Source organism: Halyomorpha halys, unplaced genomic scaffold (genome assembly GCF_000696795.3).
Source record: "Halyomorpha halys isolate HHAL.00 unplaced genomic scaffold, Hhal_1.1 Scaffold582.1, whole genome shotgun sequence".
Taxonomy (NCBI): Eukaryota; Metazoa; Arthropoda; class Insecta; order Hemiptera; family Pentatomidae; genus Halyomorpha; species Halyomorpha halys.
The window spans coordinates 237,765-255,725 of record NW_027115659.1 but is presented as its reverse complement, the minus strand read 5'-3'; the positions used below and the strand labels follow the sequence as shown (position 1 = coordinate 255,725).

Genomic DNA, 17,961 nt, shown 5'->3' with positions numbered 1-17,961 from the left:
AGTTGACCATATAATTTCAAATTATGAAGATGGTCAGGGGTGTGGTTAAAAGAGAACAAAAATAGTTGTTAACAATATTAATTCTCTATTGACCACACTCCTGACCTTCATATATTTAAAATTTTTTTTTTTTGGCTACAAAGTATTCTTAAAACGTTTTAAAGAATCTAACATACATCAATTGAAATCATGTTTTCTTAAAAACAATTATTTTTTAATATTTAGTTCCTAAAAATGGAAAATTATATCATAATATTAATGGGTTTAATCAAACTCGGCGTAATACGCTGTTTTCTGAAAAATTGTTATTAATGTATTATGGTTCACACTCTTAGGTTTGATTGTATTATGGTTCACACTCTTAGGTTTGATTCAAGCTCAACTATCATAAAATGTGCTTGGTGGTTGTAACACAACTTGGAATGGAAGCAAAGTTTAAACACACTATTGGAAGTCATAGTCTGCACAACTCAACATAAGATAATCATAACATCCTTTCTCTAAGGATAATAAAGTTCAAAGTAACCCTAGGTCTCAGAATACTGTCCACTCTTTTTCCACATCTAACTATTTAGAAGCTTATGTGTATTACAAAGGAGGTATTTACAACCAGATAGACCATACTCTAATATATAAGTTTTAACACTATGTGGTCATTAGGGAGCTAGATGTAAACTTGGATTGTTAACTAGTTGTAAGAAGTAAACACAGATATAAAACAGATGGCAGAGAACAGGATCAGGATACAGTAAGAGATGCGACACATATATGTAATTCAAACAGAAGGTAAAAGAATTTTTTTAAATTAGCACTAATGTTACAAAACGACTCAATTTTCGTAAAAAGGTATAAACTCAGTTATTTCTAATGCAGCAAAAAAAGGTGCCAAAAAAAAAAAGATGAGGGAACAATATCTGATTCAACACTGAACAGGAAGTAGAAATTAAGTATCGAAACATTAAAAGGATGCAGTTTTAAAAGAGTACAGGTTAAAAACAAGTAATTGATACATTAGAGTAAGCTAAAAAAGTTAGTAAGGAAAAATATAGTTCTCTATTTAAAAATCTTTTGGTTTAGAAACTAATAAAAGGAGTAAGGAATGATAATAACATAAACTAGAAAATGTTTTGGGCCTAGAAGGCCCTACCTTACCAGTTTTAGTTAAATTATATCTCACCAAATTAAGTTTAGTACCAAAAGTTTAATAGCCAATTCCTGTAGGATAGTTAACTTATTTCTACAAATATATTATTATAATTAAATCAAAAACCCCATACCTGAAGAAGTTTCCTGAAATATTTATTTGCTCAGTCCTTACAACAACTACCCTGTTGCCATTCAAAGCAGCTTTTGCTACAATAGCTGAAAGTCGGCCCAAAAGGTGGCCTTTACCATCAATTAAGATGGGCTAGAACAGAAACAAAAATTGATCAATAATCTTATCCACTCATTCACCTGAAGAAAATAAAGTTAAGCGCGAAAATGATTCTAAGTTACTACAACACGACCACGTGTATGAATATTAAAACCGATTTAACTATAAAGCATCAAAACAACTAAACAAACTGTAATTAGGAAACAAGTTGGTTAATTTGGATGAAAATAAGCATGATTTAGATTGAAATAAGTAACTAAAAATGTGAACCAACCTTGTCCGAAAACCCCGTCATTTCACTTAAAATGGAAGGGTTCCTAAAAGCACTGCACTGGAGCTTCTAGAGCCAACGCCTTTACGATTTTGAGATTGATTTAACATTCTCTTTACATAATAATATTTGAAGTAAATTTATTTTACAATACTAAATTTTAATCAGTAATTTTTATGAAATTATTCTATGATGGTTTTAATTTGTCTAATAATATATCAAAATCAACATAACTGTTCAAATTTTATTTTGAAGGGGATAATTTGAATAGGTTATATATGTTTGTACCTGTGGCAGTTGAAAGTTGTCAATGTTTTGTTTAAATAAGGTAGTTTTTTAATGTATTTTATTAATACGTATTATGGACAATCATTTTTAATGAAAGTGATAAAATCTATAAAAAAGTGATGATAGCATGATGAAATGAAAGTTATGGTGAGTGGAAAGTTATTGTGAACTGAAGAGAAGTTGAATGTAAATCATATTTAGTTAACAATCAGCTTTAATATAAGCAGAGAAAAAGTATGGAATCAAAGAATAACAAAGAATCTAAAGGTCCTCCTAAAACATTTGAAATATCTGATTTTGAATTAGGTTCAGTAATAGGAAGTGGTAAGTTTGGACGTGTTTACTTGGCCCAAGAAAAGAAAACAAGATTATTAGTGGCTGTAAAAATTATTGAGAAAGAACATATTAAAGAGCAAATTCTTCATCAGCAAATCTTTTATGAAATTTATTTTCATTCTATGCTGAGACATCCAAATATCATCAGAATGTACACCTATTTCCACGACTCTACTTCTCTGTATTTAATTTTAGAATTTGCCCGTAGAGGTTCATTATACAATAACATGCGTCAACAGAAGTATAAAAGGTTTACTGAAGATTTGGCTGCTAAGTATATTTATCAAACTGCCGATGCCTTGAAATACTGTCATGATTTATATTTCTTCCATGGTGATGTCAAACCTGAAAATATTCTGCTAGATTCTCGTGGTAATGTGAAACTCTCTGATTTTGGATTGGCTTGGCCTTCAGATTCTAGTGCTTTAAACAGTAGGGGGTGTCTGTGTGGGACACGAGATTATCTGGCACCAGAACTGTTGAAGGGAGAACCATATAATGAAAAAGTAGATCATTGGAGTTTAGGAGTTTTGTGTTTTGAACTTCTAGTCGGTAGAAGCTTGTTTGCCAGCAAACGAAGGGAAACAACTGTTCAACGTATATTAGAGGTAGACATTAGATTTCCCAAAATAGTGACAGAAGAAGCACAGGATTTTATTTCTAAGTTGGTCAAATACCAACCTGAACATAGGATGTCTTTAGAGGATGCCATGTCACATTTATGGATAAGACAAAATTTTGATGTAATTAGTAATCAGTAAATAACTTGAAATATAAGCAATATTTTATATATTTAATAGGTACTTATATTCTATCCCATATACCATGTTCTGGTGTGGAGTATAACCTACCCTATTATTATTATTGCTTTAGTTGGATCTGATTCTGCTCAAGACAAGTAATAACTAAACCTTCAATGGATCATTTTCAATTTATATAAAATCCTAAATTCGCATAAATACTATAAATTTATGGTGTCAGGTTATAATCCACTACAGAACATGATTAGAGAGGTAATATGTAAGTATTTTTGATGAAATTTATTTTTAAAAAAAAAGAAATGTGTATATCTACATGCTAGTCATAGTCATAATATTGGTACAAACAGGATTATCACTGTTGATTTTATTAGGCTTGAATTTAATTTTAAGGGAGCATGTTGAATAATTTAAAGAATAAGATAATTATTTAGTATTTTTTAAATTAAAGCCACCTTGTAGCATCGCTTAAACTGTGATACGTTGTAAGTTTTAAAAATCAACTATACAAATTTTTATATTAAAAAATAAATTCACTGCATCATTCTAGAGAAATCTCTCGGCCATAATTTTTTAGGATATCTGTTTAATTTTTTTGCGATATCTCTGAGATGATACATTGATTTTTTAAAAATTGTTATTAAGATTTTTTTGGACTTGATAATTATTACAGCTCAATTTCTTATTGCATTGTTTTCTTTCGATGGTTGAAATACTTTTATTAATTGATGTATTTAATCCCTCCTTCCCCTTGTTATCTGGTGAATTAATTTATTAGCAGTTATTGTTCTGTAAATCATAATTAGCACTAATTTCTCTCTGGATCGTGTATTCATTTCATCTATATTTTAGATGAATATATACATATGTTTTATCTATTTATTTATTAGGATTTAAATTCCTTTCCTGCTGTATAATAAATAAAGATAGTTTATTATTGTATAAAGCAGTTAATTATATGAAACTTCTATGATATATTTGTATGTTTATTTATTTATTTTTGTATATATTTTATTTACTGATGTTAAGAAAAAAAAGAAGAAAATTATCTAAGTTATTTAATATTATATTGATGCCTGTTTTGTTTATGCATCATTATTTTTTTTTTTAAGGCTTATTCTTAGTAATAAAGAAGGGACATGGATTAAGCCTGGGATCGAGACCCTTCTGTATTTAATGCATAGGTGTATATTTTGTAATTATATCCATACTAATTGTGGGTGACAAGGTAATGTTCATCAGACCTAAAGTGTGCTTCTTGTGTGAACTTCTAATTTCTCATGATTTATGAAGAATTAGATGAATCCAACATAAATTAAAATCATCTAATTTTTGGCCAAAACAAACTTGAAGTAAAAGAACAATAATTATCATGATTGAGGTGTTAAATATTTTAAAAGTTCTCCTAGGTTTTGATTTTAAGGTTTTACTTTTATATTCACTGTTAGTATGGATACTTGTTACTTCATAGTACTTGATGCTGAAAATATTAGTTTTATTAACAAATAGTTTAATGTTTGATTTGGAATAGAAGTAAACAGTTAATGTTTGTGGATTTACTTTACCAATATTTTAGTTTTTAAAGGAAGTAATGATTAAGTAATTATTTGTATAAACTCACATTGCTGTCATATCTATGATTTAGATCTGTTTAATTCTTCTATACAGAAAGAATTATGATATAAAATACCCAAAACTTAATTTATTTTTCTGTTATTTTTTTTTATAAGAATAATATCCCATAACTTTAAGTATTTCAAATGAAGATGATTTCATTATTGTTATGTATGTGTACTATGATTATAAATATTTTATAAGATATTGAAATTATTTTTCTATAAAAAGTATATTAAGAGGTACATAAGAATGTCCACAAGTGTTCAAAATTTTAATAACAGAATGATTGTACCTGCTTACTGCTAAGTTATATGGGTGATAATAAAAATATTTATTATCTGTGCATTTTTTTTTTTTTTATCCTTTCATGCATTAGTACTTTTTACTTTATGGTGAAAAAAATCATACATTCATAATTTAAGACGAGTGGATAAAGTTATTATGTGACTTTATGCTTGGAAGAATATTTTAAATATTCCTTTCCACATGGTACACTGCTTAATTTTTCTAAACCTTGATCTGGGTAGTTATAAAAAGTTAAAGATTGATTTTTCCATTCTAAAATAGGAACAAAAAAATCATTTAATTTATTTTTTCTTAATCCATGTATTTTTGACATAACACCTTCCTACTATTGTCAATTAGTAGTGACTTCAATAAAAAGGTTCAAAATTTAAAGACTTTAAATCAGATTATCCTCGATTAAAACTATTCTTTCTAATTAACTTCACCTCAAATCCATTATATAAATAATTTAGAGTTTTTCTTATGAGTAAATATCCCTGTGCAATTAAACAGTTGAGGCTACAAGCCCTGGGCTCTAACAGGTACTCTAGGAAGCACAATTTGAACAGAAAGTCCTCCGTACAATTACAGGAGCGATTTGGGATCAGAGCCTTAACACATAGAGGAGAAGAACTTAACAGTGAACTACTTGCAAAGACTGGTCAGTCAATATTTCATAAGGCAAGGTCATTAAAATGGGCAGGACATGTGGCTCGAAGCAATCCATTAGGACGCCTTTACACAATAATGAATGCTAGTATAGTAGACAAGAGACCATGTGGGATGCCGAAAACCAGATGGATGGACAGATCAACATAGATCCGAAAGAGCTACATTCAGCTAACTGGAAAGCAGTAGCCCAAGATAGGCTGGTTTGGGCGGCCAAAGGTCTACAAAGTTTGTAGAGCCAACAGAAAAAAAAACAAAATAAAAAAAAACTTACACAGTTAAGGTGCTGGACTGTATTTTTTATAAATGTATTGTATAAACCACTTGTTGCCTAGAATAAATGCTGTGGAATAAGTTTTTCTTTTGCAAGGAATATAGAAATGCTAAGGTCATAAGTCATTATTCATTTTTAAAAAAAATCACAATAATTTTTAATTTGTGATTTTTATTTTTAAATTAACTGTTATGAAAAAAAATATTAGTAAGATGGCTCAATGAAAATTGCTCCTTAAAAAATTCTAGTTTAATTTTAATTTTTTAAAAGATAAATGTAAAAATAAAAATGTTTTTAGGTTCATTGGATTCTAATTTTTGAAATACTGTAATGAAATTGTATCTGTTTATAAGTTATAGATATTTGATGACACAGTTAAGTGTATAACCCATGGGTAGAGGAGTCTTCTATTTTATTTTATAGGTTTTAATACTGTATTAACAAGCGTTTTTTAATATTAATATAATGTCTGTAATGCTTAAAGATAAGCTAATAAATATTTATTTTTTAGGTAATACCAAAAAGCTGGTTTTGGAATAGTTTTAATTTAAAACTTGTGAGTGTAATTTTGGGTATTTTTATTACTGTGGAACCTCCCTTAACTGGCTCTACAGATTACTGAGTGTCACAAATAAATAAATACATAAAGTACTAAGTAAGAGAACATAGTTAAGCAAAATAAAACAAATGCTTAAATTTAATCATATACCTTAAGATATTTTTATTATATATTGTATTAAATCGGCTTAATAAATTTAATTGATCATATATTAACCATGTGTGTCACACCGCTCTAGGTCAGTTCAAATAATATGATTTAGGTTGTTTTTGAAAATAAATGACTCAAAATTTTATGTTGCGTTTTAGTTTTTACTTAACAAATTAATTAAATTAATATTGAGAGTTTTTTCTATTATATACTTTGGAATTAACTAACACTCTCTGAACTTGTGATATCTAATTCCTTATTAGGACATAAAAACAAGGATCTTCTGTACTTTCAAAAATTGTGTTAATAATAATTAAATTTTAATTCATAGGTTATTATAGAAAAATACTTTATTTGAAAAATTGTGAATAAAATTAAATTGACTTTAATGAGTATATGCATCTACATATTTTTCTTATTTATTCTCTAGTTAGCGTTCTTTATAATACTAATGTTAACTAAGGTTAGCAAAAAAGTAATTTTAGTTGTAGGAAGATGTTCTGGATGGCGGTCAAAAAAAGGTACAAAAATAGCAGAAAAAACTTTTAATTAGTAACCAACATTTCGCACCACTTTGTAGTGCATCATCAGGGTTGAGTCTAGAAACTAAAATGAGACATTCTCGAAACATCATTACTTAAAAGTAGATTTTCTGCTATTTTTGTCTCTTTTTTTTACTGCGACCTGGACAATCTTCCCACCATCATCACATAGAATCAACTAATAATCATTCAATTCAAAAGTAATTTTAATTTGCACCAGTAGAAAGCGTTACGTTTGTTTTATTATTCTTAGATGAATGTTAAATTTTTTTTTTTGATTTGGTATTTGATACCTTTATATTGACTATAGAAACAAATTGCATATAATGTATTTTAAAGTTGTCAGTTTTAACCTGGAGTGCACAAATAAGCATTTTCGTCATATTTTACTTTTTTATTTATATAAAGGCAAGAAAGTGGCTAAGGCTCCCAAAAAATATGTGAAGTTTATAGTGGTACTTGTTTAACACAAGTGACAGTTAAAAGTTAAAAAAAATTCTGTCTGGAGATTTTTCACTGAAAGATGATCAATATTCTGATCGACCTTCTGAAATTCATGATGACAAAATGAAAGCCATAGTTGAATTAAATCATCATATAATTGTGTGAGAGATTGCTGTTATCATATGCGAATTTAACTGTGAATCAGTTAAATGTATCACACACAAATGGAATTCCTTTAAGACTTCTTGGACTTATTAAGGAACCCAATATTCTGCATGAATTGAAAGAATTTGACTTAAAATTTTATTTTTATCTCGTGACAAATATATAGTATTCTACTAGTAATAAACATAGTTAAAAAGTGATTAATATTTTTACTAAAATATATTTAAAATTTTTTTTGAAATTGACCAGACTGTACATCTGCCGTTACAAAGGCTCCCATGCTATTTCTCCAGTAGCAAGCTCATTGTAAAACATCACCTGTCAGTTCTACCATTGTTTGCCCCCTGTCGAGCGGACGGGCAAACTTTGCTGTCCCATTCTATATCAAGGACACTAGTGTGATTTTTTTTTTGTTATGAGTGTTGTTACTTTTATTCCGGACAATCTCTGACAAAAGGGAATAAAATAATATAGCATAAACTGACTTTATCCGATCCCGTTGCATATTCAAATCGGGCACGATTCCCGTAGCTTTGGCTGTTGAGTTTCCAAACTATGAATACTTTTCTTGCAAGCGAAGAAAAATAAATATATTATTAGATAAGGCGCAACTAATAATGACATATTGCAATTGTAATTGTTTGAACTATTATTATTTAAAAAAAAAAACACTTAATAATTAAAAGAGCATAAAGAGTTATAAAGTCGGAGGTCTTGGGCGAAAAAATATAATTTGAATTATATACCAAAATAAAACATTAGTGGTTAACCAATACGTTAAGAATTTATATTAATGGCCAATACAAGAGCATAATCAATCTGAGCATTGGAGAAAATCAATATTTATAAAGTTAAATTGAAAAATTAGATATTTATAAAAGATATTTAGAATTATTTATTAATTAAGATATATTAGAATTTAGAAATAGTCTTAAAAATTTGTATTCTGAGGTTAGTCAAATAAAAATAAATTATTTGAAAAGATTCAAAGTACGTGGCCATTAAGATTATTTTCATTTATAACCACTTTATCATGCTATATTAATGGTTAACTTTTATCCCCCAAAAAATATGATAATTTTTTATTTTTTACCTATGAAATATGTAGTAAGGGAGAGTATTTGTACAAAAAAAAAAATTTTAATCTGGGTTTTCATCAGATATAAATCTGGGTTTTTAAGGAGCACTTTGAATTTGAAGTTTTAAATTGATCTTATTAGTGTTGAGTATTAAGGAGATAAATTTACTTTGAACTGATTCCCTAAATAAGACATTCATCCAAAAAGAAAATACTTCAAAATTTTTTCATCAAATAAACAACTCTTGGTTTCAATTGTGATGTGGGTAGACTTGAGAAAAATAAATATAAAACTTTTGTCTTTCTTTCGTATTCTTCAAAAACATTTAAAATGATAAAATGAAATAAAATAAATATTTTTTTAACTGTCCACCAAAAAACAGTCATAGTAAACTAAGATAAATCATTATAAACAATAATTGACAATCAGTATTTAATTTAATGTATTGCATTAATATTTAAACACATTATGCTTTGTCCTAAATGATAATCTGTATTTACATTTATCTGATCTTTTGAAGATCAATCAATATATTCTTAAATATTATACCATTTATCAACAACTATAATTTTAAAATCCATAACTATTATTACAATAGACAAGATAAAACATATATAAGATTGTATAAATTATATTTCATAATCTAGTTAAAATAAATTTGTTCCCATTATTTGTAAGATGAACAATTCATATTTTTTCTGAATTATTTAAATCAATAAAAATAATTTGAGCAGTATTAATAGTTAAAACAATTTAATCGAGTAATTTGATCTAGACTAACCAGCTTAAAATAATTTTTAATTAAAAAAAAAGAAAGACAAAACGGGATCACAATTTTTTAAATATTTTTATATATAAAAAAAATTACATTTATCAACTTGAAAACTAGATGGTATTTACAGGTCTCTGGTTACACATAATGATTTTTTTTTGTTTTTTAATGTTTATTAAACAAAAACAACAGTCAATAAAACAAATCCTCATTAAGGTCTAGCGTGAACTGGCGTTATGTCTTCTGGACTTGGAGTTTCTTTGCTTTCTTCTTCTGTGTACTTCGTTGTTGCTGGAGCTGATAACCTCATTTTTTCAGGATCTCCTGTTCGTTCGTCGGATCTCATTAGGAACAAAATACCAAGGTTTAGTTCTGGGATTTCATAGTATATCGTCAGCAAAAGCATCATGAAGGTAAGACCAACTAACAGGTAAACTGTGAAAAATAATTAATGATTTCAATAAATAATAAATAAAAGAAAATTAAATAAATATCTACATTCTATAACAAAACGATCATGATAAAAAGTTATTTGTATAAATTATGACCCTTCTCAAAATACAGTCTTGTAAAAATGAAATACATTAACATATACATACTACATTAAAATATTTTTATTTTAAACATATGCACTTATAGTCTAGTCAACGAGGGAAATGAAAAAGATCTCTGAGGAAATTTTTGAAGAAGTTTTAAAAATGAATCTTTTATGTTTTTGGGGTGCTGATTATAATTTCAAGTTTGTGACCTGAAATATTTTCGAGAAGTATATATATACAGAATAAATGAATTTAAAAAAAAAATAAATAAAAGAATTAAAACTGCAAGTAATTTTCTCTTCTTTAATTTAGTATAAGTTGATCAATAAACAATACATGGTTTTCAAGTTATAAGCAGAAAAAAATATTTATATACTTACAAGTTGAAATTTGTAACTTGCACCCTAAAAAACACGTGAGCGAATTTTCAAAACTTCCCTTTAGGTCCATTATTCGATTGAATCACAATGGATTAAGTGCGATTGTTCTTAAATGATATCATGTACAAAAAAAAAATTGGATAGAATTAACTCTGACTTAAATTACTTAATAAAGTCCTAGTTAAATGTTGAATTTTAACTATTTCAGACAAAAAATGGAAGAATCAAAGCAACTATATAATTTTTTAGATTCATAAAATATAAAAAAAAGGAAACATAATTTAAAGTATAAATTATTTCATATATAGTGGGTTGTTAGGGTTTGTTATAAAAAAAAAAAAAAATTGCAATATTATATATATATATATATATATATATATGCAATATATATAATTTAATATAATTTTAGAGCACAATGATCAGAAATTACAAAATGCTTAAGCAACAAGCAGAGCCCTTTTTCAATGTATCCTGATAGCTTTACTGGTGTATGACTGTACTGGGAAGGTGTCGGTCCAGATTTGCATTGTGCAGAAAAGGACAGACCTGCCTACACTAGTCTGAAGCAATCACCTCTTTCAAGTCCATCAAAATTTGGTACAATCTGAGCTATTCCCATCATTACTTATGTTGTACAACATCCCTAATATTTACAACTAGGTCTTCTAAAAAGTGTTGGAGCAATAAACTTCTTCAAAGCTGGTAAAGTCCTTACCTAAAGAGCTTCATCAATTCATATTTGATCCTATGGTACAAGCGTGCTATGAGGAAGAAGCTGTCAGACCATTTTCCCACCACATGCATGGGATTCGCAACAGAATGACCCAAATTTTCTGTGCTATCCACTGGCTCTTGGAACCTTCACCCAGTGATGTATAATAAATATTAAGCTTTAAGGCATAGGACTATTCCAACCCCTCACAGCTCAACATCATAACTCATTTATACCATAGAGACCCACAAAATATTAGGTTGAGATAAGATTATTTCTTGGAGTAATATACCTTAAAAAATTGAACATTTGGCAATTTATATCACTTTTTGAGATGAATTATGACTATTTTAGGTCATTATTTCATTAAACAAGTATCTCCTGAACTTTATATTGAATATTGAAAGAACATAATATTTTAAACATATTTATTTAATAACATTTAGCTAATTCTTTCCTGAACAAAATGATATTTGTTCCATCAACTTAGATTACACCAGTTATAAAAAATTAAAGTGAATGTAAACCCACTCAACAAACTGCATGTACTTAAAAAACTAAATTGGGTGCAATTGAAACTTAAGGAAAAGGTAAAAAATTCAAATCATTATTTTTGGACTTTCCAGTAATGTAAGTTATTCATAAACAGAAAATAATGTCATTATAAAATTGTAAAGCAACATCATTTGGATCACTTGAAATGGATGGACCCAATTATAAATATTTAATTTATAACTAAGATTTAAATAATAATTCATGTAAATATACCTACCTGTTGTTAATATTTTATAAAATGGCCTGTAGGGCTGATTGGGGAAATCACCAGGAATGTAGTCACCTAAGCCAACTGTTGTTAGTGATATAAAACAATAGTACAGGGAGTCAAGGAAGTCCCACTCTGGTTCTATTGCAGCAAAAATTGATGCTGGTATCATAATGCAGAAGATTACCAGGATACTTCCAACTGCCATGAGATGCAGAACTCGAATATTAAAAGGCTGAAAACAAAATGTGAAATAGCTTAACTTATTTATAAAATGGCTGAAATAGAGCTGTAAACAAAAAAAAAAAACTAAGTTTCAAAATATTAAGCCATAACATTAAACAATATATATTTATACCAGTTTTAACATAAATTATCTATAAAAGACTTAAACAAAAAGTCTTCTTTTCTTGTTTTTTGCAATTCTTATTCAAGGAGTCATGCCATCATATGTCCTATGTTTACAATCCATCGGAGGGTCTGGGGTACCTTCAAATGCCTCCACCAGTAGGCTCAATCCTGTGATGCTGCTGTCCAGTTATAAGAGCTTTCTTTAGTCCACAGGCACTCTGTTCTGTCTAGCCACCTTGCCTTAGGTTTTCCTACTTTTCTAGTCCTGTGCAGTTCCTTTAAAATGAATATTCCGGAAATACTGGAATTATCTATTTGGGAGATATGACCTGTCCAGCATCACTGAGCAATCTTAATGAAGTTAACTACATCCCTTGATTTAGGAGTTAATAAAGTTCCTAAATGCTTTCGGTGGGGGTAGCTAGTCCTTATCAAACATTCTCCAAAGAATCAAATGCCAGAAGTTTTCCACTGTCTTCCTTGGTGGTTGCCCAAGTTTCTGAACCATAAGTTAACATATTGGAGTTGTATAAACAAAAAATACATTTCTTAAGAAAGTACTAATCACTAAGATTTATATATTATTTTTATACGATTTTAATTGCTCAAATATTTTCTTAATGTAAACTGAAGGTTAAAAATTCAGGTTTTTGTCCACTGTTCATTAAACTGTCCAGCGCAATATAAAAATAATGTCCAATTTTACATGTTTATCTGTATAAACAAATGTCAAATTTACATTTATTTATTATGGAATATTATTGTTTAGAAACAATAATAACCCAAACAACAATTTGGAGACAAGTCAGATGAATAACTTCTATTTTCAGATGAAGCAATGTAAGTTATTTGCCAGTTAAAATTTAAAAATTTAAGTTATACCACCTTATTCATGTGGCTTTTCTCAAAGTGACTACCTATTGGGCATATCCAGACTATTGACAAAATATTAATAAAAAGTTTACCTGATAAAGATGTCCTAGACGGCTGTTTAAGTACTGCAAGAAGGCTGTTGAGAACATCATAAGTCTATCGACTAGCGCGGAAAGTAGCACCAGGGTAAGAGGTATCCCAATCATTGCATAAACTATGCAGAACATTTTACCCTCTCGAGACAGGGGAGTTACGTTACCATATCCTATTTCAAAATTATAATTAATGAATGAAACTGTCTGAAGTCGTGATTTAAACAGTAAATTCAAAACAGTTTAATAATGAACTAAGAAAGAAGTGAATAAAAGATTAAAATAATTACTTCAATTAACCTCAATTTGTGTAGGGCAGGATCAAAACATCGTTACTTTAATTTAATAGTGGCTGATATGAAAAAAAATTTAATTTAATTTTGTATATGATGTACTCTATAGATTGTACAGCAGACTGTGGTTACTTTGTGCCAGTCAACCTTACTATCTTGGAAGCAGTCTATAGAGGGATCACTGTAAAGAAAGAAACTCATGCCTATGGTAATATCTTTTGAACATGTTCACTTCAAAATAAAACCAAATCTTTTTTATTGTTAGATATGCCACAATTAATAAAGCAAAGGAGCGATATGATCTCCATTTTTTGATGAAATATGAGAACCACTTTTTAAAATTTATTTTATTTATTTATTTTTTTTTTAAAAAGAATTTTGATGAAAAGTGTTTTCAATGCTGTGGTTTGTTTAGATGAAATTTTACAATATCTTACTATAAAACGAGCATTATGATAGTATTATCAATAGAGCATTAAGATAGATTATGACACCTAATTAGAGTTTGTAGCCATGTTACCAACAATTTGTAAAAGTAGGGATTGTTCTGTTCCTGAACCACTCTCTTTTGATGATATTTATGTTTTTGAGTTTTTAATCCCTTTAATTAAGGATATTTATGTGTATTAAGCTAAATATAATAAAACTGAAATGATTATTATTTGAACATACCAATAGTTGTAACAATGGTACTTGAGAAAAAAAGAGATTGTCCAAAACTCCAGTTTGGTTCACCGGAAACATTATTTGCAGCAGAAACTCCTCGATTGCTAGCTTTAACAACTTCCTGAATTAAATCTTCAAGAGCACTATCTGAAAAAATAAAATAAAATAAGAAGAATAAGGTGATCAATTACTAATTATACTAAAAAGTTACAATTGAGTGTATTTATTTAAAAATATATACAATTTGTTTCTAGGCAATCCATGCTGTTAACATGATTGAAAAGTTTATTAAAAATTAAAGATATGCAAAACTTGCTAAGAAAAAAATTGTTTCAAACACAACTAACAACTAAAATAATTGCAAATTTCAGTTTATTATCATTGTATTTTATAATAGTTGCACAAGGAGTAGTACAAACAGTTTATGGATTTAGGGCAGGTGGTTCAGGCAAGTTTAGGTCCAGTCTTACAACTACAATAATTGAGTAGCTAACCACTAAAATCATTGAGAATTTCAGTTAATTATCTTTGTATTTTACAATAGTTGCACAAGGATTAGAACCAACAGTTTATGGATTTAGGGAAGGTGGTTCGGGAAAGTTTGGATCCAGTCTTGGAAAATATGATATCAAGGAAGTAATGTAATTGGATGTGCATAGTGGCTATAGCTCTGAGGGCTTTAGTTTAGATGTATCTGGTATAGATTAGTGTTAGTTGTTATTTAACATTCAATTGTAAAGGTTTAGATAAGTTTGAGTATGGTCTTGTGAATGATAAGTTTCACTCTAATTTATATTTATTGAAGAAAATAATTTTTACATGGGAAGACTGCTATACTTTTATAATGAAGTGTTTATGGTTGACTGCAGATTCAATGTGAGGAAAATTTGGTCAGGGGTGTGGTCAGTAATAATAAACACAAATAATTAAATTTCAGACCTTCATCAGGGCTGGAAACAAAAAAAAAAAAAAAGAGATAAAAACCATAAGAAATAGTATCACAAGAAATTAAGATGATAACAAATGATACTAAAAGAAAATAAATATAATATATAAAAAAAACAAAAAAACATTAAAAATCAAACAATGCTTTTTGTAAATAGTGAAAAAATTGAAATTAACATAATGAGAACTATGGGAAAGTGAAAGATATACATGATAATTGGGAAACATAAAAATATGTAGGTAAAATTAAATAAATAGAGAAGTGATTTCTAAAATTATATAATTCAAAAGAGAGTAAGAAGTAAAATTGAAAATAATTTATACTATTTTTAGTAGTGTGTACTAGGCAGAAAAATCAGTTAAGCTTTTGTTTTAAATCAGAAAACAAGAGGAAACTGGAAAACTACACTATTATGGGCAATATTGTCATTGAGCAAGATAGGCGATCAAATGTGTCATTTGGGTTTAATTTAGATTCTAGCTAAATTAAATTAAGAGTCAAATAATTTCTTCCTGAGTTCAAAGTACTGTTGAAAGTTTGGAACTGAATATAATGATAATATTTAATTTATTTTGTTAGTTACCATATTATAAGAATTATCATATTAAGAATATTTAATGAGATTCAATATCATTTAAAATCATAAATGAAGTTATAATTTTAGAAATTGAGATAGTTATGGTAATGGACTGGCGATGGGGGCAGTTAGGAAGGGAGCTGGCTGACAGGCTCCACAGGACAGTGGAGCTGCTCAATGAAGGTGATAAGGGAGTATTGTCCATAGCAGCCTCTTATCATCCCAATAGTTCTACTATCTCCTTCCCATCATCCACCCATGCAGTCTTCAAACTAGTTTTATAATGCATTCTGGGACAAAAACATATCCTGTTAAAAATGAATTGTTTTATCTTCAAGCGTAGCAATAGGAAATCAAAATTACATACAATATCCATAAATTTAAAATTTCTCGATTTGTATTAACAAAAAGCATAATAAAAAGAATAATAAGTTGCTAATTGTATACAAATAATATAATAAGTTTAACCACATTTAATGTTGTCTTTTTAAAGCAAATATATAAGTTCAGTACTACTTTCATAAGAATAAAAGAAAAATGGCTATATTTTATGAGGAAACAGGAAGATATACAATATATTTAAGATATTTAACAATTTTTCTAATATACTAATCATATACTCTAAAAATCTGAAACTAAGGGTGTATAATGCCAGTATAAAACGTATAAAGCCAGCTCTGATATACGGTTGTGAGACCTGGGCTCTTACAGGTACCCCAGAAAACAAAATCCAGAGATTTAAATGGAAAGTCCTCTGTACAATTACAGGAGCGATCTTAGATCAGAGCCTTAACACATGGAGGAGAAGTACTAACAGTGAACTGCTTGTAGAGAGTGGTCAATCAATATCTCATGTTATGAAGGCAAGGACGTTAAGATGGGTGGGACATGTTTCTCTTAATAATCCATCAGGATGCTTTTACACAACTATGAATGCTAGTAAAGTAGGCAAAAGGCCACGAAGGTGTCCAAAAACCAGATGAATAGACAGAATCAACAAAGATGCGAAAGAGCTGCATACAGAAAACTGGAAAGCAGTAGCCCAAGATAGGCATACGTGGAGAAGGCTGATTCGGTCGGCAAAAGATCTAAAAGGTCTGTAGAGCCAACAGAAAAAGAAAAATACTAATCATAGGTTCAACAAAAATTACTATTTATTTTAATAATAATAGTAGTAGTAATATGGAGATAAAAATATTATTAATATCCATAATTTAGACCAGTGAATCCCAACCCATAGAAGTCTCTGAGACACACATACTCCATCTCGACATGGAATAAAAAGGGTTCCCATAGGAAAGTATTTGACAATTAAGTTATTTAAAACTGCATTTTGAGTCACTCATGCAATTGCCTGTCAAAACCTTCCAGCTGACACCATAACATAAGGAAAGATAATTAATAAAATAATTTTAACAATAATTCTTTCCAAAAATATGTGTTTTTCATGCTCCCTCAGTCCATCCCAATGCTCTCAGAGGCCACCTATGGGCTGCTGACCACCAATTGGGAACCAATGATTAAGAAATTTCAATATTTAAAATTTTTAAAAATATTTCCATAGATATCACAAAAAAAATCAACATTTTGAAAATTTGTTTTGGAAAGTACAATGGAAACAGCTACTCTTACACAGATTATTAAAATAAAATTCTACATGGTACATTTAACTAGCTTCAATTTAAGTGCTAATAGAGATATGTAAATTCAATAATTCCTGATATACAGCTTGTCATAAATCAAAATATTTTTTCTAAATGATGAAAAATCAATATTTTGTGAATATGTTTTGGCAAATATTATGGAAATTGCTTCTCCTACAAAGATCATTATAATAAAGTAATTTATGATACAGATTTGAACTAGCTTCAATTTAAGTACTAATAGACACCTGAATGTCTAATGGTTACAGAGGAACAATTTTTCACAAATAAATGATTTTTCCAAATAATGAGTAATCAACATTTTGTGAATTAGCTTTGAAAAATCATGGAATCGTGTAACTTATTGTTTCTATGTTATTTGACAAAATAACGCATACCATAATCAAAAGATGTTGATTACTCATAATTAGGAAAAAAATGTTCGTTTTGAAAACTGTATCTCTGGTGCTATAAATGTTGAGAGTCTATTAGGGCTAAATTTTAGAATATTAAATCTACCTTAAAAGAAGGTGCCCATATAT

The 17,961-nt window shown here is 28.5% G+C and overlaps 3 protein-coding genes across 3 annotated transcripts in view; 1 reads left to right on the top strand and 2 right to left on the bottom strand.

Annotated features, from left to right (window-relative positions):
• The window catches only part of RpL13A (ribosomal protein L13A), a 7,189-nt gene extending 5,396 nt beyond the window's left edge, over nucleotides 1-1,793 (bottom strand). Inside the window, exons 1-2 of the mRNA XM_014426509.2 lie at nucleotides 1,650-1,793; nucleotides 1,278-1,408 (exon numbers count right to left, since the gene is read on the bottom strand). Of these exons, the coding sequence (XP_014281995.1) occupies nucleotides 1,278-1,408; nucleotides 1,650-1,670 (152 nt within the window). The 5' untranslated portion in view covers nucleotides 1,671-1,793. The remainder of the gene's footprint in view (nucleotides 1-1,277; nucleotides 1,409-1,649) is intronic.
• Nucleotides 1,794-1,913: 120 nt separating this feature from the next.
• Nucleotides 1,914-4,988, top strand: LOC106684428 (aurora kinase). The gene is made up of 2 exons (XM_014426508.3): nucleotides 1,914-3,290; nucleotides 4,141-4,988. Exon 1 carries the CDS (start codon nucleotides 2,171-2,173, stop codon nucleotides 3,029-3,031), a length of 861 nt encoding a protein of 286 aa, XP_014281994.1. The 5' UTR covers nucleotides 1,914-2,170; the 3' UTR covers nucleotides 3,032-3,290; nucleotides 4,141-4,988.
• Nucleotides 4,989-9,640: 4,652 nt separating this feature from the next.
• The window catches only part of LOC106684443 (potassium channel subfamily K member 6), a 34,100-nt gene continuing 25,779 nt past the window's right edge, over nucleotides 9,641-17,961 (bottom strand). The window contains exons 2-5 of the mRNA XM_014426533.3: nucleotides 14,260-14,400; nucleotides 13,295-13,467; nucleotides 11,988-12,213; nucleotides 9,641-10,019 (exon numbers count right to left, since the gene is read on the bottom strand). Coding sequence (XP_014282019.1) covers nucleotides 9,796-10,019; nucleotides 11,988-12,213; nucleotides 13,295-13,467; nucleotides 14,260-14,400 — 764 coding nt within the window. The 3' untranslated portion in view covers nucleotides 9,641-9,795. The remainder of the gene's footprint in view (nucleotides 10,020-11,987; nucleotides 12,214-13,294; nucleotides 13,468-14,259; nucleotides 14,401-17,961) is intronic.